This window comes from Panthera leo, chromosome A3 (assembly GCF_018350215.1).
Source record: "Panthera leo isolate Ple1 chromosome A3, P.leo_Ple1_pat1.1, whole genome shotgun sequence".
NCBI lineage: Eukaryota > Metazoa > Chordata > Mammalia > Carnivora > Felidae > Panthera > Panthera leo.
The window spans coordinates 5,889,754-5,916,331 of record NC_056681.1 but is presented as its reverse complement, the minus strand read 5'-3'; the positions used below and the strand labels follow the sequence as shown (position 1 = coordinate 5,916,331).

The window sequence follows — 26,578 nt, the reverse complement described above, 5'->3', positions numbered from 1 at the left end:
ATTCAATCAAGGATCTTTGTAGTCGAGCCTCCCCGGCTCACATTTGTGGTTCGGTTCCATCCCTCCTGCCTGGAGCCCCACACAGCTGCAGCAAGTATTGACGAGCGCCCCGCTCTCCCCGGGGCCCGGCTGATGAACAGCGCGCTGATGGTGGGGGCCAAGGCGGAGAGTTCTTAGCAAACCAAGGGAGCGGCGACGTCCGGGAGTTAAGAGGGGAAGAACCCGACATCCACGGCCCCAAGAATCAGAACCAAATGTCTCCTTTTATTGAAAAGGCAAAAACCCTCTTTATTTTGTCTATTTGTACAGAAAATTCGCTGAGGACCGCTCTATGCAACAGCTGAAGGTACAATGGTCTGACCGTTAATAAATAGTCTTAAATAAGAAAACAAACAGGCCGGGGGGGGGGAGGGGGGGGGAAGCGAACTCATCATCCTGAACGAGGGACCGAAGAAGGAGGGTGTAAAGTGAGCTTCCGATGGACATAAATAATTTCCTTTGTTTTGTAACAACTATTTACATGTTTCAATGTACAGACGATGCGAGCCAGAAGCCAGGTGGGGTACAAGTGGCCAGAAAACTTGCACCCAGAGGGAATCACACAAAAATCCCCAGATCTGCCAACAGGTAAGACAAAGCACAGCAAAGACAGTGAGTCTTCCCTACTGACCAGGCCGAGTGAAGGCTGCAGCCTAAGCTACTGCAGAAGAAAAATAAAAGAAGATAAAAACGGGGGCTCCGGTGTTTCCAGGAACCAACTTAATCAAGGCGGAGAAAACAATCCCCTGCTGGACGGGATTCCAGGGGCACAGGCCTCATCTGTGGATAACCCTGCTCTAGACTGCCCAGAGCTCCCCAAGGCTTGTGTGGCAGCTAGTGGCTGGGTGCACAGCCACTTAGGGGACCCACTGGCCAAGGAAAGGGAGGTTCACACCAAGAGCCACATCAGAAATGGCAACTTGGGAGTTGGAACACCCGATTAGGACGTCACTCCCAAAGCGGCTTCTAGATCCTTCCATCTGAGATTGGCATCCAGCAGGTCTAAACCACGTCATCTGCTCCTTACTTCAAGGAGCTGGTTGTTTGCAGAGCCCTCAACAGGGGCCACCGGGGGCCCCGGTTGGGAGCCCAGACCTCAGAACGCTGCTGTCCATCTATGGCCCAACGGGGGAGCCCCCGGGGCGGTGGCCAGCACCGCCGCCCACCCCACCCCGATCTAGAGCTGGCCTTCCTTGGCACTCCTTTAAATGGGGCCATGGTGGCTAGAGTTCCAGGTGTGGCTGCAGGTGCTGTCCCGGTGGCTGTCCCGTCCACTCTGGCACGCCACATCGAGTTTCCTACCGTGAGGAGAGCCGGGAAACCGGTTCCAAAGTCTGCCAGCACTCCACATGGCTATTTTAATCTCTGCCACCACACACACACACACACACACACCCAGCTGAACAGGTTTTTCCTTCAAGGTCAACACCCCCCCTCCTGCGAGCAGAAATCTGCCGTCTCCCTGCCCGGCTAAATCTTAGATTTAGGCAAGTCTATATAAACAGTGGGCCTCTGCAAGTCTCAGAATGAAACCAGACTGGAATGACGGGGGGGGGGCGGGGGGGGGTGTCTCCCCATCCTCCCCCGGCCACAGCTTCTGTTTACGAAACCAGAGTAAACCAAGAGATGGGGATAAATTGTTTAGGAAAATATATCTGTAACATCCTAACCATTTTCGTTCATTCGTTTTATTGTGACATTTATTACAGGAACTTCTGTGTTAACTCTCCTTGCGCACAGACACAACGCGCCCACCCCTTGCTGCGCCCCCTTCCTCCCGCTGCTGGGGGGCCCGGCTGAAGGGCGCTCCTAATTACCCCTGGGAACGAGTCAGTGCACGGCAGAGACTTCACAGCCAATGATCGTGGCCGGGCAATTTTTCTTTACATATGTACTGTTTTCCTTCAGGCTTTGCCTGCAGCAGCTTGTAGGATCTTGTCCATAGGAGGCCGGTGAAAACCTGATCAAAAGGCCTTCACCTCCCAAATTCCTTGATACTCCTACACCGTTAAGGTTGGGGACGGGGGCGGGACAGGCCTCTCGAGGGGCGGCGGGTCTGCTGGTGCCTTGCCAAGGATCCCAAAAGAACGTGGCCCCCCCGAGGATCGGAGTTCCGGGAGGGCCTAGTGGCAGCCACAGGCCCGGACGACCATGTTTCTGTATTTCTTCAGGATGACGTTGGAGCTGTCGTCGAAGTAGAGCACCGAGATGGCGTTGAGCTGCGTGGGGGCACAGCACGGCTTGGGCACCGTCTCCGGGTTGATGAAGTGGACCTGGAACGAGCAAACGGCGGCAGCGGTGAGCCGCGTCGCGTCACTCCCCCCCGCCCCTGGCCGCCTCGTTTCTAGAAGGCTCACAGGGAACCAGAGTACCGACGTCGACACAGCACTCGGCTGGGAAGCGCGTGGCCGGGCGGGTCTCCACCGCGGGGCTGCCTGTACAGCGCGGAGGGCTTCGCGGGGTCTCTGGGAGGCCAGGGGCACTCGACCCCCAGCCGCGACGGCCAAAAATGTCTCCAGAACCTGTCAAATGTCCCCTGGGGGGGGCGGCAAAATTGCCCCAACTGGGGACAGAGTGGGCCCGCAGGCCGAATCCTGCCCACCACCTGTTCCTGCGAATAAAGTTTTATCGGCACCTAGGGCTGCACCTGGCACACTTGAGTCGCTGCAACAGAGGCCGTAGGACTCGTGAGGTTAAAAACATCTACCGCCTGACTCTGTCCGGAAAAAGGTGGCTGACCCCCGGGCTCACCTGCCCGGTCCAAGAAAAGGAGAAAGCAAGGCACACATGTAATCTCCCATGTTCTAGCAGCCGCATGTGAAAAGATGGAAAAGAAACACGTACAATTCATTTAAATAATCTATTTAATTTAACCCAGGGTTTCAAAAATATTACCGTTGCAATACATACTTACCGTAAAGAATCATTAATGACGTATTGTGCTTTTTCTGGGTACCAAGTTTTCAAAAACTAGTGTGTATTTTATTTTTTGGTTTTTTTTTTTTTAATGTTTTTATTTATTTTTGAAGGGGAGAGAGAGAGAGAGAGAGAGAGAGACAGAGCATGTGCGGGGGAGGAGCAGAGAGAGAGGGAGACACAGAATCCGAAGCGGGCTCCGGGCTCCGAGCTGTCCGCACAGAGCCTGATGCGGGGCTCGAACCCACAAACCGTGAGATCACGAGCTGAGCTGAAGTCGGATGCTTAACTGACTTAGCCACCCAGATGTCCGTCACCTTCTTTTAAAAATTTTTTTAAAAATATTTATTTATTTTTGGGAGAGACAGGGAGAGACAGAGCATGAGCGGGGGAGGAGCAGAGAGAGGGGGAGACACGGAATCCGAAATCGGGCTCCGGGCTCCGAGCCGTCAGCCCAGAGCCCGACGCGGGGCTTGAACTCACGGACCGTGAGATCGTGACCTGGGCTGAAGTTGGACACTCAACCGACTGAGCCCCCCAGGCGCACCCCTAGTGCGTATCGTATTGTACTGTAATGTTGATTTTTGAGGGGGGGAGGGGCAGAGGGAGGGGGACAGAGGATCCCAAACGAGCTCCACGCTGACAGCAGAGAGCCCCGAGTGGGGCTCGAACTCACCAGACACCATGGCCTGATCCGAAGTCGGATACTTAGCCGACTGGGCCACCCAGGCGCCCGCAGGGTGTGTGTTAGAGTCCCGACGCCTCTTGATTCAGACTGGCCCCATTTCAAGTGCTCAAGAGCCATGTGTAAATGGGGTTACCGTGTTGGAGGGTGCAGATCTGAACGATACGAGGCCGTCCTGCCTCGTTAGTAGTGACAGTTAAGAGGACAAAACGGGGCGGACGCTTGCTTGGACATCATCAGGAAAGAAGGTCGGGAAGGGAGGACTGAAGACAGAGGCCGGCTGGCTGCTCAGGTTTACTGCCCTTCGTGCTCGTGGGAGTCTCTGCACCCTACAGAGACCAGGGCTGGTGGCAAACGACGCCCCGGGCCCGAAGGGGCCACACAAGCGTCCCGGATGAGCGAGGCAGGCAGGGAGTCAGACGAGAGGGAAGAGTGAGGGCTGGGGCAGACCGCAGGGCGGACGCGGCCAGCTGACCGCGGCCAACCAAAGCCAGCGAGTTGAATGTGCCGAGTGCCCGGGACAGGCCAGGAGTTTTTACGTCAAACTTTGTTTTTATGTCAGACTTCAGGTTTCCAAGCACATGCCAAGGGAAAGCACCCTGTAGAGGCCTCCAGCCTGTGACCTCTGACATGAGCCAGCGCACTTGGTAACTTTTTATGACGGACCATTTCAAACCTTACACATCTAACCGCCCCCCCACCTCCACCCTTGAATCATTTGAAAGCAAATCCCAGACATCAGCTCATTTCCTCTGTATTTCACTAGGACTCTCGGCAGGCAAGGCTTCTCCCCCCACCCCCTTTTATTTTTTTAATGTTTTTTGGTTTTTTTTTTGAGACAGTGAGAGACAGAGCGTGAGCAGGGGTGGGGCAGGGAGAGAGGGAGACACAGAATCCGAAGCGGGCTCCAGGCTCCGAGCTGTCAGCACCGAGCCCGACGCGGGGCTCGAACTCACAGACTGTGAGATCATGACCTGGGCTGAAGTCAGATGCTTAACCGACCGAGCCACCCAGGCGCCCCTCCCACCCCCCCTTTTAACCATGACCACAGAAGCATCTTTTCGGAATAATCGGAGGGCTCGCTCTGATCCCAGAGTTTCCTCGTGACGAGCGGACGGGGCGGGTGGTCACAGGACGGCTAGGCTCCTGTCGTGTGGGCCATGAAGCAGGGGTCGGAGGGAAGAGCTAGACCCGTGGCAGCCCGGGAGACCCCCGGTGCACCTCCCAGGGGCTTCAGGACAGGACTTAGGGGGCACGTGGGCGCCAAGGAACAGGGTGGGGGCACTATTCATTTCCAGCCCGAGGACTTACAATCCTCAACAGGGCTCCGGAGTTTACTGCTGGGGGAGGAAGGACCTTGCAAAAGCACTGCTAAAAAGAAGAGGCCTTCCTTCAAAGGGCAGACCGCGGCCCAAGCGAACGGACCAAAGGAGCTTTTTCTCCAGGAGGTAACACGTGGGGTCGGAACAAGGGAAGAGAGAGACGTTTATTCTGAAACAAAAGAAGCCAAAAAGTCCATCACCAACAGAACTGCAGGACAGAGGGGATGGCCCTGAGGAGGGAGCTCTCTGTCACCAGGAGCATTCAAGCCAGGGAGGACGACCGGTTGACAGGAAAGGCCCCAATAACGTTCATGGCAGAGAGCTAGATAATCAAGACCCCTGAGCCTCAGATTCTACACCGAAGAACCAAGTTCCTAATTTTTATCACTACTGCTGTTTTCAGGAGAGTAATAAAAATCACATGCACCAGGGGTCCCAGTGCTGGGCACCCTGGTAAGAGTTTAGCTTATTATCACACTGAATCCTCTAGTGACCCCAGGGAAGTTCCACCTGAAAGGCCCCCCTCCACCCCATCTCTCTGTCCTATCGTCCTGTCTGCCACCTTCCTGTCCCTTACTCCTCTCAGGCTTCCTCATTTGTCTACTTGACCGTTTCTCTCCCTGGAAACCGAGGCCCCGAAGGCAAGGACCCCATCTGTGCCGTTCCCTGCGGTGGCCGCTGTTCCCCGCGGTGGCCGCTGTTCCCAGTCCGGGTCTACATGCAGGAGATGCTCAGGAGACGCCCTAGGATGGCTGAACCCCCAGAGTTCAAGGGTAGGAGGCAAAGACGTGAACTCGGGAAGGGGACAGGCTCTCGAGCCAACATGAGCCAAAGGAAGTGCGGATTTGGGGGGTCGGGGAAGGCCCTATGGACGTGGGGTAGACGTGCGGACAGCCAAGAACAGTCCCCCAGACAGAGGCAGGACCAGGGCCGACTTCCCCATTAGGCACAGTGACCGTTGTCCGAGATGCCTTTAGGAGTCCAGGAAACTGTTCTCGCTTCTTTCAAAATTGGGAGAAATACATGAACTTTAGGGTCAGAGGTTGTTGTACACATTGTTATGCCGATGCCGTTGTAAAAGAGGATTCTTAATCTTTTTTTTTTTTTTTTTTTTTATGGAGGAAGGGGCCCAGGCGGGATGGGGTGGGGGCCCCAGCCTGGAGGAGCCCGAGGCAGGGTCCGGCCGCCCCGATGGCGGGCGGGCCACACTCACCAGCGTCTGCACGATGGCGTGGTTGGTGGCGTTCATGTAGGAGTTCAGAGGGAAGGCACACTCCCCCTCGCAGTAGTAAGCAGCATAGCCTTCGGGAGCGATGATCCAGTCCTGCGGGCGAGAGAGGGCGAATCAGGGCGAGCGAGGGCCCCGTACGGCCCGCTAACCTCCACGTCCAAACTGCCTCCTACGGGCCACGCTCCGCACTCCCGGGCACAAAGACCCAGCCCCGCTCCGTCCTGCGCAGCGGGGGTCCTGCCGGAGCAGGAGAAACAGGTGATGATGTGCTGTCACGGTCCCCACTGAACGCAGAATGGAGGAAAGGCCACCCGGGGGCTGGGCTGAGTGCGGAGCGGACGCTCGCACGGCTTTGTGGGAAGGTGGCGCAGAGAAGCACGACCGAGGGGACGTCCACGTTAGCACTGCCAGGTGGTTACACGCTGGCGGTCTGCGTTCGGCGAAGTCTCCGTCGGCCAGTTCGCCCACGTGGGGCACAGACTGATAACCACCCACCACGGGGAGAACAGATACAGGACAGTGTCGACGAGCCAGCCCAGCCGCCCGGTGCACGCGAGCGGCTTGGGGAAGGACGCGCGGCCGTGCCTGCCTTTACGGTCGGGTGAGCGCAGCACTGCCGTCCCAGCAATACCCACACCCCTCACTGACTCAAGCCCACGGATTCTTCCAGCAGCGGGGTCTGGGGCTCGGTTCCAGCCCGGCCGGGTGCCCCGTGGAGCATGGGAGCCGTGAGTACGAGGGCCAGAACCAGGGGAGGGCTCCACGCTGGCCTTGAAGGTGCGCTTGGGAGCCATCCCCAGGGAAGGATCTGGCCTCGCCCACCGAACCACAAGTTCACTGAGGAGAGAACGAAGTCGGTGGCCTTGGTGATCTCAACGCCCCATCGGGGAGCCGAGCCCCACGAGGGCGGGCACACTGTTAACGCTCACGGCTGCATCTCCGGTGCCCGGAAGAGGGCCCCGAATGTCGGAGACACTCACAAACAATCACGACAGCGTATGACCCTCATGCCCGTCCTAGGATACGCCCCCTGCCCTTCACCCCACTCCATCCGAATGGTTCCGGAGGGAGCAGTCACGGTCCCAGGACATGATCTCGTCCCCAAACAGCCGACCGGTTCAGGATCAAGCACCTGACCCGAGCTGGCTCAACTCCCTGCCCCACACAACTGAATCACGGAAGGGGGAGGGAGGGACAGACAGGGCAGGAGGTGGGCCCTCCAGGCAGCTGCGTTCTGGCACACGGGCTCCCCCGCGTCTGAGAGCAGCCAGCCAGCCGCAGGATGGAAATGGAGCCCACGTGGAGAACGAGGCTCAGGGTCCGGAGCGTTGGGGCTCCTGGTTCTGTTTTGCGTCCTGACTCCATTCCCGCTCTTGGATCTCACGAGGCGTCCCTGCATCCTTAACCTGGATTCTCTACCCTAGCGAGGGCCCTTGAGGCTGGAGTCTCAAGGCGAGTAGGTGAGAAACCTGACCCACCGTACGGGTGCGACACAGCCCTCACCGCCCTGGCGGGGGAGCCTGGGGGAAGCCCAGCCCAGAGCCCCCCCCCCCGCCACCCCAACCCGGCAGACCCAGCCGACCGCCCTTACCTGCCAGCCCAGGTCTCGGAAGCTGACGTACAGCTCGTGCTTCTTACAGGCCTGCCTCTGGTCACTGCTGCTGTTTTCTGCATTGACGGGAAGCAGAGGTGCAGGGCAGGGGGGTGGGGAGGGAAGGAAACACGCGCGCGTTAGAGTTCCCTCGGTCGCAGGCAATGGTGTGAGCACGGTCAGACTCAGAAAGCTGGAAGGCGACCTTTCGGACACAGAAGCTGTTCGAGTACCCGCAGCCTTAAAACTCATCTCCGTCCCCGACGAACGGCCCACGCGAGACGTGCCCGCATTCCCCCTCCTCCCGCGCCACCTTAGCTCCTGCCACGCTCTGGACCCTTCTGCGGACCCTGGGTGTCTTTGTCCACACGTGTTGTTCAGACGCAGACACGGGCCCAGATTCCCTGCGGGAATCAAACTACGGCCACAGGCCGCCGCGCTGGCCCCAGGAGCCCGCTCAAGGGGTCTGCTTCCGTGAGGCCCGCCCACTGGCGAGGCTCACCCTGCAAGAAAGGGCGCGAGGGGGCGCAGACGGGGCCTGGGACAAGGCCCCCACCACCAGGAAGAAAGGAGAGGGCAGGAAGTCAGATCCCACTGACCTCCCAGAAGAACACTCTCCTGAGGCTGCTTTGAGGAGTCGAAACTATGCGCTGGGGTTTTCCGGAAGTATGTAAGGGTTGTTGGCATTTGGGTTAGGGCCTGAGCACTTGTGAACATGCAGAAACCCTCGGCTTTCTCTCTCTCTCAATCGCACGCGCTCTCTCTCTTTCTCTCTCTCTCTCTCACACACTCACTCTGTTGCTACTGCAACATCATCTTCTATCCTGCAGCCACAGGGATCGTTTTCTTTAACCACGCCTTGTCTCTCTCCCACCTAAAACTTTCTAGCATGCTTCGAGCAACATCTCTCAACTCCTGCCCTTGGCCTGTCAGGTCCTATGGAACCCGGATTCCTAAAGCATCAAGCACTAAGCTCTAATCACACCGGCCTTCTTTCTGTGCTGTGAATCTAATGCCAAGCCTGTCTCTGCCTCAGGGCCTTTGCACTTGCTGTTCTCTGCACCTGAAATGTTTCTTGTGATCTTTGTATGTCTGGATCTACTTGATATTGAAGCCTGTCTGAATGTCGCCCCTTCAAGAAGGTCTTGCGAGGTCACCATTGGATCCCCAGAGCCCAGTGTCCACTGATATTTGTGTAATTAACGCACAACTAAAGGAGAGGTTAGTGCCCCAGCTTCTGTCCATTGCTGTGATGCCTCCAGGCCTAAGTGTCCCAGAAGGTAATGAAACCAGTGGATGAGAGACACAAGGAGGAACCGGGGCTGCCTGCTCACCTGGCCCGTACCTGGGAGGCTTCCAGACGTACCCCGTTCCCGCTGCATGGTCAGGCCTCTCAGATGGCCAGGGGAGTGGCCCTCCTGGTGGCCTCAGGTGCTCCCGGCACCCCCCGCCCTGGTTGAGAACCCAGGACTGAGCTCACCAGCTCATTCCCCACCCTTGGAGTGAGGACTGGTTCAGGTAAGAGCGAACGGCCCGATCCAAGCCGACAGCACGTGGATGGAAGCGTGCTGGGGGCTTCTGGAAAAAGTCTCCTGATTCCTAAGAAAGACGCATGGGATACGGTGCTCAGCTCTTCCCCCCCTATCACCCGGGAGCAGAACAGGAATGAAGCCTGATGGCTCCACGCGGCCACAGCCTTGAGAAGAAGCCAACTCGGAACCCAGAAGGGCAAGGTCGAAAAAGCCGGGCTTCCACTGTCGTTGACTTTGTGGACCAACCAACCCTCGCGCCCACCCGGCCCTGGCGCCGCGAGCCGATGGCTTCCCTGGCGGCTGACGCCACTTGATCTGTGCTTCTGAGACTTGCGGCCAAACCACCCAGCGGGTCCCACCTAGGAAGGTGCGTCCCCGTGTGGGGCTGGTGGTCAGCTGGAGCCCAGGGACAGACCCCGGAGGTATAGACCCCAGAGCGCACCGGCTCCCAAGTGGAGTCTGACCAGTGGGTGTGGACCAGGGAAGGGGGTGGTGCCCCTCCAGCTCTGGAGTCACATCCCGGTTCTCCCAGACCTTGGGCTCCTCGTTCGCCGAGGATCCAGTGCCTACTGGGGCGGCCTCGAACGTTCAAATCAGTCTCGCACAACACTCGGCTCATAGCGACAAGCTGCTGATCCTTATCCTTCCGGCCCACCTGCGAGGGAGGGGTCTGCTCCTGAAGCCCAGACTTCGCTGCTGACTTGAATTTAAATGATAATAAAAAACACTCCCCACGAACTTCATTCACACAGACACCCTTCAGCCATTTAAAGCGAATGCCTTGTTTCCTCCAAATCCCACGACACGCCCATTTGGCAAGAAGCGAAACGTCCACCAGTTTTCCGCCTTCCTCTGATTCACGAGAATTCTCCCCGTGTGGCTTCTATGTTCATGAGAAATAGATAAAAAGGGTATCACTGGATTCCCTTCCCTGGACCTCAACTTCCCCATCTGGGAGGTGGGTGGGGTGTCTCTCTAGGAAGTCACATGTGGCGGCCACAGCAGATCGGGAAACCCTCTCGGACACCTGCGAGATATTACGCTGTCCCAGACACCCCAAACATATGGCCACCTGGGCCACCCCGAGGCAGAGAACAAATCTGAAGCGAAATGGAGGGGGGCGGGAGTGAGGATGGGAAGGACAAAAGAGAAGGAGGGATGGGGTCGGGCTGGCAGAGCAATACTGGACGAGAGGAGGAGGAGGGAGGGCAGGGGGAGGGCGGCAGAGGGCACAGCCATCAGAAAACGGTCTCAGATGGGCTTTCCGGAAACGCTTAGGTGACGAGCCCGTGTTCACGGCTGGCCTGGTTAATCGCACGCGACTTCCACCTTCGTCGGCCTCTGTGAATATTCCCGATTTTATACATATCTTTATAGTCCAGGAAAGCAATTTTTCTTTTCTTTTTTTTTTTTTTTTTAATTTTTTTTTTCAACGTTTTTAATTTATTTTTGGGACAGAGAGAGACAGAGCATGAACGGGGGAGGGGCAGAGAGAGAGGGAGACACAGAATCGGAAACAGGCTCCAGGCTCCGAGCCATCAGCCCAGAGCCCGACGCGGGGCTCGAACTCACGGACCGCGAGATCGTGACCTGGCTGAAGTCGGACGCTTAACCGACTGCGCCACCCAGGTGCCCCAGCAATTTTTATTTTCTATTTTGTTTTTAAGTTTATTGATTTATTTTGAGAGCGAGCACGCAAGCACGGGGGAGGGGCGGAGAGAGAGGGAGAGAGAGAATCCCACGCGGGCTCTGCCCTGGCCGTGCAGAGCCTGACTCGGGGATCGGACTCACACACCGTTGAGATCGTGACCTGAGCCGAAACCAAGAGTCGGCGGCTCAACCGACTGAGCCACCCAGGCGCCCAGGAAGGCAGTTTTTACAGATTTACAAACCGGAGAGAAAAACTGCGTTGGACTGAGCACGACAGATAGTCGGGACTACAGAAATGACCTGGGGGGGGGGGGGGGCGGGGACACAGGTTCACTGCCTGGTGCCTCATTCATTCATTGACTCATGCCATCTGTTCTTGGGGGTCTGTCTACTAGTTTGCGGCCACTGTTCTAGGCATTAGAGCCACAGGCGCCAACACAATAAGGCCCTGCCCCGGGCGCCTACGCCTTCCAGTGACAGACAGATGATCAATCAGTGGGTCAGCTTGAGTTGTGTCCTGTCGAGGAGAGCAGTAAGGCCGGAGAGGGGGTGTGTCGCCAGGGGGCCCTGCGAGGGAGGGTCCTCACAGAAGGCCCTTGGGAGGAAGTGACATTTGCACGAGAACCGAAAGGGAGCGAGTCTGCCAGAGAGGCACCCAAAGGAGGAACGCTCCAGCCCGAGGACGCAGAAGGAGAGAGAGGAGCGTGCCGTCCGTGACCGCGAAGGTCAGCGAGAACCCTGACAGCCCCAGCAGCCGACAGACGGACAGACGGCCAGGCACCAGAACCTTCCAGGAGCGAGGAGGGGTGAGCGGGGCTCAGCAGCAGGCAGTGTGGGCCTTGCTGACCGAGCTCCGAGGGGTGGCTGGGAGGACAGAGCAGCAGCGGGGGGTCGGGCTCCCCTTCCCCACCTCTGGGCCTGGCAGCCGGAGGGCTGAGAGAGGGAACCGGCTGCAGGGGTCCTCTGGAGGGCCCAGTGGCACTCAACACGTGACGGTCGAGGTCAAGGGAGCCATCAGCGAAGAGCCCCAGAAATCGACGGACCATTCACAATGCTGTCTGGAATGCAGAGCGGAAATGCAAAGATGGCCTCCATTGCTGTGGCAACGCCCGTGGCCACAGGCAGCAATTTCAATGCACAGGCCTCCCTCCCCGCCTTCCCTGTGGGGAGCCGGAAGGTAGAGGGGAGGGAGGAGGAGCCTCCCCTCAGCCCAGTAACACGTGGAGCAGCCTGAACAAGACAGAGGACTGAGCGCCTTAACTTGGGACAGGGGCGCGGCTACGAAGCTTTGTCGATGCTGGCTGCTCGATGCCCTGGGTAATGAAGGATCCGAAGCCACGCGAGGCTCAGTGAGGGGAAGGTGCCAGCATCGATTAGTAATGTCTGCCATGAGCAGAGGAAGGGCGAGGGTCGGCCTGAGTGCCACTTTCCCCAATCCTGTCTTAAAGCGAAGCAATGATATCTGGCTTGATGTTGAAACCCAAGGCCCAACAGACCAAGGCTGCGAGCAGCGTGTGAGGCCAGCTGTAGGTGTAAGTGGCGGGGGGGGGGTGGGGGGCACCGGCCCTGCCACCAGAGACCCAGACGCCTGCACTGTACCTCCGGGCCTCCTTGGATCGCTGGGCCGCTCTGGGAGAAAGCGGTCAGAAGTCCTGGTTCGAGATGACCGCGTGTTAGCAGAAAGGCTAGGACAGGGGAGAAGAGATGACTCCCAGCGCCCCTGTCCCTCTGGTCTGCCCTATCCCCCCGAACCCCACACGGCTTCATCCGCCTCCACCGGCCCCTGCCTGAGCGGCTGACGAGTTACCCCCCCCGCCCAGGTCATCTGGTGGAGCTGCCTAATTACCAGGGGGGTGGGGAGAAGACAGTCGAAGGGAGGCCAGGGACCCAGGCTCTCCATCCCCAACCGCACCGTCCACGAGCAGTAGAAGGCTCTGGGGTGTATGTAGGGGGGAAGGGGGGGATGAGCCTGCAGGAGAGAAAGCTCCGTGGTGGACAGCAGGCTGGAGCATGTGCCCCCCCCCCTGCCCCCCCGGCACATGAAGGGCTGCGTGTGAGAGAGAATTCAGCTTGGAGGGCCCTAGAGCAGGATTCCCAGCCCAGCACGCGGGGCCAAGCACTTCAAAAGGTGTGAATGAATGTACTCACACATTCAGCCATTCTGGTTTACCAAGTCTGTTGGGGTGGGGCGGGGCGGGGGGGAGGCCTTGCTATGGCTTTTAAATTAAATGTCCAGGAAGGGTTTAGGTGAACTTCAAAAAGGGCCAGGAAGTAGAAAGCCCCGGGAAGGAGGCAGACCGCAAGCAAGCTAGAAGAGGTGCCACGTGAGGTAGTGAGAGCCCCGTCCTGGGGGTTATGTAAATGGAGACCCAGTGAGTGGGGAGTATGCAGTGGGGGAAACCGGGTGTCGAATTCTAAGACTTTGAGGCCTGGTCCCTCTTCCTTCCCTCCTGAGGCACACCTGCGTGTCGGCTGGCAAGGAATCTGTCCGTGCTTCCTGCCTGGCTGATATGGAAAGACATCTAACGGGGGTCCCTAATCTGACACCCCACCCTGCTCCTCGCCATCCCCAGAACAGCCAACATGATCGTCTCATCACCCCTGCCCCCCCCCCGCCCCCCATCGTAGCTTAAAACTCTGCCAAGGCTTCCAAATTTGCTTTGGATGAAGTTCAAACTCAAGACGGGGCTCCCAAGAGCCTGATATGGCTCACCTTGCCAGCCCCGCCGTCCCCTGGTCCCAGCCACCATGTCTCCCCTCGAAGGCGCCCTGTCGCCTCCCGCCAGAAGTCTCTGTGCCCGCTCCCTGGGTCACCCTGGTCCAGCCGACCCAGCCAGGCCTCAAGGGCACCTGCTGGTCCCAGAGCTCTCGGGGGACAGTCTTCCCTGAAGTCCCCTCCCCCAATGCATCCGTCCCTAGTCACCACCCCCTGCCTCTCAGGCCTGTAAGCGTGCCTGGGAGCGGCAGCAACCTCCAGCCTGGCCCAAATCCCGAGGACGGACGGTGGCTGGGCTTTCCCCACTGAACCCCCGTCCCCAGGGCCAGCATAGAGGAGGCTTCCAATGCAAAGGAAGGGATCCAGTTGTTGGATATTTATTTTTGAGCGAGGCAGAATGTGAGCAGGGGAGGGGCAGGGAGAGAGGGAGACAGAATCCGAAGCAGGCTCCAGGCTCCGAGCTGTCAGCACAGGGTCGGACGCGGGGCTCGAACTCACAAACCGCGAGATCATGACCTGAGCGGACGTTTAACCGCCTAACCGACTGAGCCCCCCAGGCGCCCCGGTTGCTGGGTTTTAATTAGGGGGCATGACAGACCCTTTTGAGAAGCCTGAAAAAGGATGGATCCAACTGCCAGAAAAGATTCCCTGCAAATCCCCTGCACATGGTCTGCAGGGCCACTGGAGTCCATCCAGGGGCCCCTGGGGGGTCAGGAAACCCGACTCTGAAAGCTTTACCAAGCACAGCAACCATTCCTTTCTTCTTCGAGAAGGAAAACGAACAGACACTTAAAAACTGGTTACATGAGGCCAAAGAAGCTAATGACAATACGGGGTCAATCTGGGGGTCGGGGCCGCTCTGCCGGCTTACCACCCTATTTCTGAACACCCCCGTGATCCCCCCGCATGCTTCTCGGGCCAGCTCCGGGCCCAGCGGCGGGCAGAGCCGATGAGCTCAGCTCAGAGCTCCCCACGCGGCGGGCAGGCTGGTCCCTGCTGCAGACCCTGCCCTGCCCCGCAGCCCACCCAGAGCTCCGTGATGGCCTCGGGGGGACGTGTTCCGGCACATCCGTCTGCTGAGTCAACCGCTCTGCAAACACGGTGGCTGGGTTTCCTGTGGCTGCTTCAACAAATCAGCACAAACACGGCGGCTGAAAACAGCACCACTTTATAAGCTTCTAGCTCTGTAGCTCGGAAAGTGCATCACAGGCCGAATTCAGGGCCTCGTTCCTCCTGGAGGCTCAGGGGGACTTCTGTTTCCTGGTCTCTTCCAGCTTCGAAAAGCCCGCCTTCGCGACGTGCGCCCCACCCCGCCTCCAGCTTCAAAGCCAGCGACATCGCGCCTCGCCGCCCCTCTGACCACGCTCGGGGGAGAGATTTGCCCCCTTTAAGGACCCACGTGATGACAGCACGGCGCTGGGCCCACCTGGGCCGCCCAGGCTTCTCTATCCTAAGGTCAGCTGATTAGCAACCTGGATTCCATCAGCAGCCTTGGTCCCGTTGGCCATGTAAGGAAACAGTCACCAGTTCTGGTGATTAAGGACACGGACATCGGAGGCCTGGCGGGGGCGGGGGGGGGGCATTATTCTGCAAACAGTTTCCTGAGGAGCCAAGGGATACCCCTTGGAGAGCAGCGCACCCAGCCAAGGCGAGGGGGACAGGGCACAAGCTGGGCTCCTCGGAGGCGGTGGGTCATTTCTGCAGCCCATTGGGAACGTGGTCTGCGGGCCAACTTAATTTACTTGCAATTTTCTTTTTGCTCTGGGGGAAAAATCAAGAAGCATCTTTCCCTAACAGAGGCAGCGTCTGCTACGCAGGAGAACGTGGCACGGGCCAGGGTGTGGGCACGCAGGCCACAGGCGTCCACCGTGCTGAAGGGGCCGGTCCAGGCCAGCCAGCCAGCCCCAAAACTCATCCCAGCGACCCCAGGCCACCAGATGCCATCAACATCCTGCTGCTTGATCAGCCGGTAGGGAAAGGGACCATGTCTCGGCCCAGCCCCGATGCCGGCACAAAGGCAGGCCCGGGCAGGGCTCAGCAGGCACCTGGTGAGTTGTCAGAAAACACTGAACAGGACTGTGGAGGAACCAAAGCTCATCAAGGGCAGGCAGACGCCTCCCGGCAAAATCAACAGGCTCAAATCCCAGGGCTGACACTTGCACTGTGCACTTCCAGACCAGTGACTTAACCTCTCTGAGCCCCACTGTCGCCCCCTCTTCAAAACGGGAGGCCGTCCGCCTCAGAGCCTCAAGAAGCACAGCGTACATAAATGTAGCACCTCCTGGAAGTTTCTGTTGCGGAATTCACTACCTTCAGGATTGCTATTCGTCTCTGAGTTGCTTGCTGTGAACATGTTCCCTTTATTTCCAGTTTGTGTTTACTTGTCACAAGGCAACATTTCAATGAACCTAAAGTACCCCCCAAAATGCACTGAAAGAGTTAATGCTCTTTTTTTCTTTACTTCTGACACTTCAAACACACGTTCAAAGTATCCCAAATAACGTTCAAAACAGCCCCGCTGCCGCCCGTGTGGAACAAGCAGTAAAGCGAGCCAGGAGTTTCAAGTATGTTTCACCTAAGAAATACAATTAAAGACACAGCAAACTCTCCCCGTTTGTCCTCCTTTCCTCTCCCAAGGGGTGGCCTTCCTGGGGATGTTGGGGTGGCGTCTCCTGCTCTGCATGTTTTCAGAGTTTGCTTTCATTTATTTGGGGCCATGATTCTCCCTACTTGGAAATTTACATGACCGGCATCTTGTTATACTAACATATACTAACGTAACACACTAGTATACGTTATATACTAACGGAATGCACCAATGTGCTGCCACGTGCATTTCTACACGAACTTACTACTTTATCCAGTTAAAGCAGTGGGATCTGCGCAGCACAGGATTTTGTGGGGTCTGCTTCCCGCGGCATTGGCTCGAGGGTCACATCGAGAGTACAGGATGAATTCTGGGGTCTTGCGGGGGCCTGTGGGATCCTCAGGGGCTGTGCATTAACCCTCCCAGCCCGGCGTACCTGCGACGTTGGTCACCCGCAGGGCTTCCTGGTTCTTGGGCGTCTTGGAGCGATTCTGGCTGCGTTGCTTGCCCCCCGTGGAGCGGGTGCTGCGAAGGTGGACCTCCGTGGCCTTGAAGAAGGCCACCATGAAGGGCTGCTTGTTCTGGGGCCCGTGCCTCCCGATCAGGCCCGCCAACTTGGGGTTGATGCTCTGCCCTAGACCGGAAGCAGCCAAATGCACAGAAGATCAATTATGGGAGAAACGGTGAGCCGGTGAGCGGGGAGGGGCCGCCCGGACACGATTTCTTTCCCGCCTCACGGTTCATTCATGCATCCGTTATCCGTCCACCCGGCGGGTATTTATTCGGCATTTACTCTGTGCCATGCTGTTCAGGAGCTTGGAACACAGCAGGGAACCGCACAGAGAAAACCTCCTGCCCTCTGGGCGTGCGGGCAGGTGGGGCAGGCAGGCTGAGGTTTGCAGGTCTCAGGCTAGCGGAAGTTGCATTTACATTTCATTGGCCCAAGCTGGTCATGCGATCCGCCTATCTCAAGAGGTGGGAGAAGCCTGCTTGCCCGAGGACGGCGGGGACAGCTGCACACAGCCCTGGTGACTGCCACCCTAGGCACGGAGGGGCCGTGTGAGTGGAGGACTGCGTGACAGGGAGGGGGGAGCCATGTGGATGTCTGGGGACAGGCGTTCCAGGCAGAGGGCACTACCAAGGCGAATGCTTGGGAGGACGGAGTGAGGAGGGTTCTCTCAACGAGCAGTAAGGACGCTGGCTGCCTGGCTGGAGCACAGCCTGGGGGGAAGCAGGGAAGAATGAGGGGTCAGGGGGATGAATCGTGGGGGACTCTCAGGAGCACAGGTAAGGTCGGGTCCTGTGGGCAACAGCAAGCACTTTACCCTTACTCTGTTTACCGAGTCGAACAGCGTCCCCTCCCCACCAGCCCCCACCAAGTTCAAGTCCGTGCAGAACCTCAGGATGTGACCTCATTGAAAACAGCACCTTTGCGGACACAATCAGTTAAGGTAAGGTCACATGGGCTTGGAGGGTGTCCTCAGAGAAAGGCCACGTGAAGACACAGAGACACCCACGTGCATACACCCAGAGGGAAGGAGGCCAGAGAACACGAAAGAACAGCAGGGGCCCCCAGAAGCTGGGACAGGCAAGCAAGGGCTCATTCCTCGAGGCCTCGGAAGGGGTGCGGCCCCGGGGCCTGCGGTCTCCAGGCTTTAGGAAGGTGCAGCCTGCTGTTTTGCGGCCCCCGGTTTGGGGCCTCCCGGTAGCCCCAGGAGACCGAGGCGATGGCGTGAAGTGGCAACCCCGAGACGGCCACCTGCTGCATGTAACAGAGCAGCCCAGGTGTCCTGGGGGGGCCGGGTGGGGGGGCCGGTGGAGGCTACCGGGGCAGTGGCAGGGAGAGGGGACGGGGGGCTCCTCAACGGTCCGTTTCTCAACTCCATCTCTGGAATTCGTTTTTCGTGTTTCGTTTTGAAATAATTATACAGATTCACAGGAGAAGTCGCAGAAAAAAACGCACAGGGACGTGCCCCCCGCGCTCCTTCCCCAGTTTCGCCCAGCGGTCGCGTCACGGGAGTACCTCCGAAGCTGGGAACCAGCAGATCCTGGAGGGACTGTGAAAAGACACAAGTGACGGAACTTGCGGAGGAGGGACTGGACAGAGAGGGTGTGAAGAGGTGGGGACTCATCCCTGACCTTCCTGCTCTGAGCCTGGGCACCTGGAGGAAGGGAGGGGCCGTTTATGGAGGTGGGGAAACTGAGGCGGGCGTGGGGGTGGGGGGGAGAGAATCAGCCGGGGAGGCAGGGGAGGGTGGAGGGCGAAAGCAGGTGGTTTCGCGGCCGCTGTCTGCAATGCCCACCTGACGCGGGAGGGAAGCCGGAGCGTGGGAAGCACAGCATCCCAGCCTGGGTGCAGCTCCTGGTCCGGGGGCAGAGACGGACCTGGGGCCACACGTGCTCTGGCCCGGTGCCAGACGTCCCGGGTTCAAGTCCCGCCTCTGCCACTCAACACCCAGACGCTCCTCAGAGCAGAGCTTTGCGTTCCCCAAGCGCTGGAGAAACGCTGGCTCAGGGCAGAGGTCGGGGGGCCGTCCGGGTGGCAGAGAGGAACTCACCTGGGGAGGGCGTGTAGCTGGACAAGCGTTACGAGGGCTGAGCCCAGGCATCCTGTCTCCACCACCGAGAGGACAGGGGTGCCCAGTCAGAAGGATCTAGAAGAAGTGTGGGCAGGAGGAAGGGGGACACCCAGAGGATATGGGGTCCTGGAGGCAGAGAGGAGAAGGCGGGCAGAATAATCTCGGTGTCCTGTGCTCCGCTGATGGGTGTGCAGTAGGATGGGAGCTGGGATCAGTCTACCTTTCGGCCGCGGCAACAAGCAGGCCACTGGCCGGTAGGGATTGAGGTCCTGCCTCCTGGTGGTTAAGTATTCCAAAGAAGAATAAAGCAAGAGACAGGGGGCAAAGAAAGCCTATCTCACTCGCGAGAGAGGAGCTCCGAGAGGCTGAATAACCTGCCCAAGGCCACCCAGCTGGGGAGGGGCCGGGCCGAATCTGAGCCCAGGCTGCGTACCCACGACAGGAATGCGTCACCCCGAGTTAGGCGAGGGGAGCCAGAGGCGAGTGGGAGCGGAGCTTCTGGAGGCCGCGGGCCCGTCCACATCTGGAATTAACTTCACCTGGAGCCCCCCAGACGGGCCCAAGTCAGGAAACCCAGCCTCCCAGGGACCAGACCAGCACCAGGGGGTTCGCTTTGGTTTTTTAACAGCCGGCGTTTAAAAGAGCAGACTTCCCCCGTCCACCACTATTTTACCTTAACCCCTTTAAACGTTCGGCTTTCCTGCATTCTTCAGCAGGGTTTCCTCGAGTTCATGCATTTATAATTCGAACGATTCTATAAAAGAAACCATTAAAGCTGAGCCCCTAGGAATTGCATCTTGCCCCCACCCCCACCTGGAAGGCTTTCAGGGCAAAATAAAAATGCCTCGCCTGAAAAGCTGATGCCGATCTAGATACAGTAAACGCGAGCGCCGTGAGCAGTGTGTGCAGGGAGGGGGTCGAGCTCGCCCTCACAGCTGTTGGAGCACAGCCTCACTGCAAAAACGGGCAGACAGAGGGGACGGAAGCGGGTCTTCGGGGGGTTTAAACCCGCAGCTGCCACCGACCACGCCGTGTGGGCCGAGGGAGGTCAAGCTGCATGCGGGGGCCTCTAATTCCTCATCTGTAAGATGGGGATGATGCCATGGCTCCTGTCCCTGGTACCCGGCCCAATTTTCATTTCTGCAGCTGTGCCTTAGGGGTAGGCCTACGAGACAACAACTAGTCCTCCAGCTGCAGCGACCGGCTCGGGGGCGGGCACGTGACCCAACTCAGCCAACGAACGGAGGGGAGGCACCCTGGAAGTTTCCTTTCCAGAAAGCCCCTGGACAAGACTGAGGCAGGAGGAGTGGATGGAGCCCCAGAAATGGCCACCAGTTAGAGACCACAAGCGGGTGACATTTTCGAGTGGGACCGCCCTGGTGGAAGGAAGAGCAGAGACACGGACATGGAACCTCTGGTGATATCCCTGAGCCACTGGATCAAACCGGTCCTGAAGCTTGCTTCTCGCCCCAACCACCGAGATGAATAAACCCCCCGTGACTGTTTAGTCTGAGCTGCCTGCACGTGTGTCCACAGTCACGCTTGTGCACAGGTCCTCATAACTGGGATCGTACTGTTACTGCCGTTTCCTATAAACCTGGTTTTTACGCAATACACTGTGGACATCTTTCCGCATCGATGAAACACACTGACCTCATCCCTCGTGGCCGCAGAGGAGCCTCACATCTGGAAAGGCCTTTACGTCATCCTCTCCTGCCCGTGGACATTTGCGTTATGTGTTCCAGGCTTCAACAACCACCTTGTTACTGACTCGTTAGTTCATTCGGCAACTATCGACGGCACGCCTGCCGTGGGCCGCCCTGTGCTAGGTGTGCACGTAGAACGGCCAGAACAACCCCCTGGGGGCCCACCGGGGCGGGGGGTGGGGGGGGATGAGCTGAGGGACGGTGGTGATGGCCGAGAAGCAGTCTAGGGCAGGGGCAGGGACAGGGACGAGGGGGACTGGTCAGGGAAGGCTGCACAGTCACAGGGGTCCTGGGAGAGAAACGTTCCCAGCAGAGGGAACAGGAAATGCCAAGTCCCGGAGACAGGAACACACACAAACGTGTGTTTGAAGAACAGGGAGGAGGCGGGGGCGCCTGGGTGGCTCAGTCAGCTAAGCGTCCGACTCTTGATTTCGGCTCAGGTCGTGGTATCGTGGTTCGTGAGTTCGAGCCCCGCGCTGGGTTCTGCGCTGGCCGTGTGGAGCCTGCTTGGGATTCTCTCTCTCCCTCTCTCGCTCTGCCCCTCTCCCACTTACTTGTTCTCTCTCTCTCAAAATAAATAAGTAAATAAACACTTAAAATTAAATTAAAAAAAGAATAGGGAGGAGGCCAGTGGGGCTGGAGAGAGAGAGGGAGGGAGGGAGGGGGCCCGACGATGAGGCTGGGTCACTGGGGGCCCTGGCGGGGGCTCTGGATCACATTCTAGGTACGATGGCGGCCACAGAGGGTCTGGAGAGGGGGGACATGGCCAAACCTCTGAGGCCCGCTCAGGGGGGTATGTGGGGTGAATGGTGATCTGGGACGGAGCCCCCTCCCCCCGTGCTCTCCTCTAGACCCCCGCACTTGGGTGGCCTCTCTGGGCCCCACACACATTGTGCTGCCCTCCATCCAGCCCGGCAATTCAGGGCAGGGTGGTCCCCTCCACTCACTGTCCCGGCACAGGACAGGGCTCGACACTGGCCAAAGCACGTTCACACAGACGATGGCAGGAGGCACTGAGGCCAGCGGGGGGCACCTCAGCACGGCAGACGTGCCCGAGGAGCACCCTCCCTGAGTCCTGACAACAGACGCTGTCTCCAGACATCGCTAAGTGTCCCCTGGGAGGCCACATTCCCAGTGGAGAGCCACGGCTTTACCCACGCCTTCCCTAAAGTAAGCACCTGTTCTCCTGGATGGACATACAGCCGGAAGTCATTGCCGTCCAGTTTTTAGCTACAAAATCCTAGAGACAATGTGGCGTTTTCCCAAGACAATTAACCGACCAGGCACCTAAACCATTCATCTTTTTTTTTTTTAAGTTTATCTAAGAGAGAGAGAGAGAGAGAGAGTGCAAGCAGGGGAGGGGCAGGGAGAGAGGGAAAGAGAGAGAATCCCAAGCAGGCTCCGCACTGTCAGCACAGAACCCGACGTGGGGCTCGATCCCACAAACCAGGAGATCGTGACCTGAGCTGAAATCAAGAGCCCGACGCTTAACCGAGTCACTCAGGCGCCCCTCATTCACCTTTTCACAAGTGTTCACAGTGCGCGGGCCAAAGCCCCACACTTCTCTGCACCCCGGGGGTTATAAGCAGGAACAAGACAGGCCCAGGCTCCCGCGGGGCCCCGTAGAGGAGGAACAGAACAAGATCTACTGTGATTACACCTGGGAGAGAGGAAATTTAACGCATATGCCAACCTACGTGGGTATGTACCTGCGAAAAGTGTATTTTTATTTTAATGCCCCCCAAAAAGGGCCAAGGAAGGCTCGAATGAAGGACGGGACACGTGGGCGGGCTGGGGGAAGAATTCGATTTCAGTGTATGATGTCACAGTTACAGCACACACAAGCACAAATGCTCGTTTTGATTGTTTCTAAGTGTCCAGGGCGACTCACGCTAGATACGGACTCGGGCCACATGCACCAGGCAGAGGGACGGAGGTAGGGGACACACCTGGTCTAGGCAGGGAGGGCAGAGAAACCCAATACTTTAACCATAAGGTCTGTATCCTCAGGGAAGTCGGAAACGATCTAGAGTGTGGCTAAGAGTTAATAGGTTAAAAAAAAGGGGGGGGGGGGAAACAACACCTGAGGATTTGCCCAAGTCCAGGGTTGCCAGACTTTGCAAATGAAAATACAGGATGCCTGGTTAAATGTGCATTTCAGATAAATGACCATGTTTGCAGCACGTGGGACACACACGGAGTAATTGTTGGGTTTTGATCTGAAATTCAAATTTGACAGGGCGTCCTGTATTTGAATCCGCCAAGAGGTGCCCCGCAAGCTAGGGGAGAAAGGTTTTCCCGATGGAAAACAAACAGGATGGCGGGGACATCTGGCCCACCTGACGGGCAGGTTATGGATCCAGGGTGAGGGCTTGGCCGGTAAGTGAGCATGTAGTAAAACAGACCTTTCTCGTATACGGAGCCGTGAGAAGACTCACGTGATCACCACTTCTGTCAGGATGCAGAGAGGCCCCCAGTCAGGATGACCCCACGACAGAGGACGACAAATGTCAACGGTGCCAAGGTGGAGGGGCGTCCGGGGGGGCTCCGTCGGTCGAGCGTCCGACTTCGGCTCAGGTCACGATCTCGCGGTTCGTGGGTTCGAGCCCCGCGTCGGGCTCTGTGCTGACGGCTCGGGGCCTGGACCCCGCTTCGGATTCTGTGTCCCCCTCTCTCTCTGCCCCTCCCCCCCGCTCACGTTCTGTCTCTTTCTCTCTCTCAAAAATAAACAAACATTTAAAAAAATGCTTTAAGAAATAAACACTTAAAAAAATAAAAAAAACCAAATACCGCCAAGGTAGAGAAACTCTGCTCTCTAGACCTGCTCTCCCTCCGTTTACCGCCTACTCACCATCTGTTTGGATGCTTTAATGGCACAGTGGACGACCTGTGACGGAGCACCTCTGACCCACAAAGCCTAAAACCATTGCTACCCGGTGCTTTACAGGAACTTTGTAGATCCTTAAAAGTTTGCTGACCTCTGCTCTAACCGACCCTGCCTCCACATACCCCGACCGTAAAGGCGACCATACCTGCCCCCGAGATGCGACACTTTGTCTATTACCTGCCAATGAACGCATTCCCGACAGAGTTGGTTCTCTGCGGCTGGTGGCTCACAAGAAGGACGAGAAACCATCCTTCCGGCCCCTTTGCTCTGCGCCAGGCACTGCGCTGAGCCCCTTCCGTGCCCCTCCAAGCGGCCTCCTGACCCCACGTTTACGGGCGGGGAAGCGGGCTCCAAGCTGTGAACTTAATCATCAGACCGTCGCTGAGTCCGGGTGGACGGAGACGCAGGGAGGAAAGGTTGCCCAGGCACGGATGTGGGCGACACGCGGAGCCTCAAGCGGCAGGGGAGGGCTCGCCGAGGCACGGGGGCGGGCGACAGCCACCGCCGGCAGGTCCTGGGATGGCACGAGCAGAGTCCGCACGCCCAGCCCAGAGGACGTCCCCCCAGAACCGGCCCGGGGCACAGACGGGGGCCTCTCGGGAGAGGAGAGAGCACAGCCTCATCACAGAGAAGGAGCATCTTGGTTTTCCTGTGGTTTCCTTGTTTTCCAGGCCCAGAGCCACGGGCTCCCCTGCGGAGGCCCGAGGCGTAAGAATGCGCTTTGTTGATTGTGCAAAACGCCGGTTCCAGGCACTTGTCTCGATGGCCCAAGGCCCAAGTGACAAGTGAGAACGCAGTTAACGCTTGTGACATCGGCCTGGCCTCAATTACCCAATGTTGTCCCGGCCCCTGCGGCCCACCCAGCCCTGGAAGGACCCCTCCCAGCCTCTGGGTCATCAAGGCCTCCTGTTTTCTCTCGCTCGGCCTCTGGAGAAACGGGATGTGAAGCAGCACCAAGGGCGAAGGCACCTTGGAGCCAGCTGCGCTGGGGGCGGGACCAGTCGCCAACCTGGCTCTCTGGGGCTTTGTCTCCCCAGCGGCCCTGGGCGAACGGCTCACCTCCTGGTCCCGTACCAGCCGAGCATCGCACTTGGGACAGCATACGCCCCCAATCCTTTAAATGCCTTGCGATCCCCAGAAGTGTGAGACGGGCCAGTGAGGCCACCGCATTGTCCTCTCGAACTGGAAGGGTAGGGCTTCTAGACGTTGCCCTCCTGGGCCTCCCAGTGATTTCTTCTCTCTACAAGGGGGAAGAGGAGGACCCTATAAAGAAGGACAAATGCTGAAGTCCTTGTCTTGGGAACAAGGGACCAGGTGTTCTCATGTCTGTAAGGACAGAGGCATCTCTGGCCCAAAGCAATGTCTCCATTGTCTCCTGGCAGCTTGGAGACGGAAGGCGGCCCCGGGAGAACCACGGGCCCCGATCTGGAGAGCAAGCAGCCAGAAGCACTCCTGGGAACCTCCGAGGCTCTGAACTTGTCTTCACAGCCTCAACCTTGACCCTCAGCAAACGGTCTCTCCGCTTTCCGCCTTCCTACAAGAATGTGGGCGAGGTGACGGCAAAATCCTTCAGGCCGTAGCCCCGGTGCCTACAACAAATCGCTGCCATATCAAATGTTTGTTGAGTGAAGAAACGTGTACCCAGTGCAGGCGGAGAGGCTCTTAGCTGCAGGAGGCTGGTTCTAACAAGCAGGTCTGACGGGGCAGGGAGAGCCCGGCGTCGCTCTCTGGCCGGGGGGGCAGGGCCCGGGGCCAAGCTGTCCGCGAGCACCGTGCCCAGGCCCACGGTACTTTTAGGGGCCCGTGAAAATGTTTTAATGTCTCTTAAGATCGGAAGACAAAACACAAACTTTTTGGGATCGCAGAAAACTTTTTGGGATCATTTTTAATCCGGCCAGGATTATATTCGTCTTTATACTAACGTGGTCATAGAACATAATTTTTGGTGTTTTTTTTTTTTTTTCTTTAATGGAAGAAGGAGTCCACGAAAGTCAGATGCAGCCCTGGCCGCTTCTGTTGGTCCTGTGGGAAGCCCACGGTCTTTCGGGTTCCTTTTCAAACAGCTTCGTTCCCAAGGAGGGACCGGGAGACTGTACGGTCCTGGGCTGTCTGTCCGGACGGCCCGGCCGTGTACCCGGCGGGCACCCACCGAACCACACAACCCTCCCCCGGCCTGGGCCCCGCTGACCACATTCCTCGGACGCGGTCCCGCAAAGAGCGAGGTCGGGGGCGCCGGACTGGGAACCCGCGGCGGAGCCCCCGGTCTGCCCAGGGAACTGGGCGCCTTCTGGCAAGTTACCCCACCTGCTGGGCCTCGGTTTCCTCCCCTGCTCCCCTGCTGACAGCCACCCGGGCGGGCCCCCGCGAGCAGCGAGCACAGCGACGGCGATCTCGAGCACACATGCGGTTGGCCAGGGTGCCGGGCCCAGGACTCAGCATTTTACTGCAAATCCATTCAGGTCTTCCTCCCGGCCATCACCGCGCCCGTGGAACGGACGAAAGGACGAGGCGTTGAGAGGCTGAACCAGCTGCCCCAGGAGCAGGGACTGGGGCCGTCGGCTCCCGAGTCCGCGGGGGTGCCGCCAGCCGGTCCCGCTTCTGCTCTGCGCGGGAGCCCCGCGCCGGCCGCCTGGCCCACGGCGAGGGTTCGGCCCGCCTGGCACGGCAGGGACGGCCCCCCGGTCAGCGGGCCAGCCCTCCACTCGGGTGGCACCGGAACGCGTCGGAACCCCTCCGTCAGGGGTTGCTCGGCTCCTCTCCCACCCGCCCCAGGAGTGGGGAGCGCAGCCCGGGTGGCTTGGGGGCGGCCGCCGCTCCTCCTGCCTTCTGGACGAAGGGAGAGATCGGGAGACGCCGGCCCTCCTTCCCTCGGCGTCCTGCCCTCGGACGAGACGACGCTCCCCAGTTGGCTCCTTATGAGCCACAGGTGCCCGGAGCGTTTACGAGCTTCTCCCCCGCACGGGCCCCAGCCGTGCCGCCCCCGGGGGCACCCACGGGAAGGCGCGGCTGCAGGGACAGGGACGGGACGCCAACTTCCTGGGTGGTCCCGGGAGGGATCCGGAGACCCCGTGAGCGGGAGACTCACCCCACACCAAGCACCAAGCTTCTCAGAGGAGACCTGTGACGTCTGTGCCTCA

General features: G+C 58.6%; 1 protein-coding gene across 1 annotated transcript in view; it reads right to left on the bottom strand.

Annotated features, from left to right (window-relative positions):
- Positions 1–262: 262 nt before the first annotated feature.
- Positions 263–26,578, bottom strand: part of BMP7 (bone morphogenetic protein 7) — an 89,521-nt gene continuing 63,205 nt past the window's right edge. The window contains exons 4-7 of the mRNA XM_042930597.1: positions 16,706–16,903; positions 7,785–7,861; positions 6,176–6,286; positions 263–2,312 (exon numbers count right to left, since the gene is read on the bottom strand). Coding sequence (XP_042786531.1) covers positions 2,163–2,312; positions 6,176–6,286; positions 7,785–7,861; positions 16,706–16,903 — 536 coding nt within the window. The 3' untranslated portion in view covers positions 263–2,162. The remainder of the gene's footprint in view (positions 2,313–6,175; positions 6,287–7,784; positions 7,862–16,705; positions 16,904–26,578) is intronic.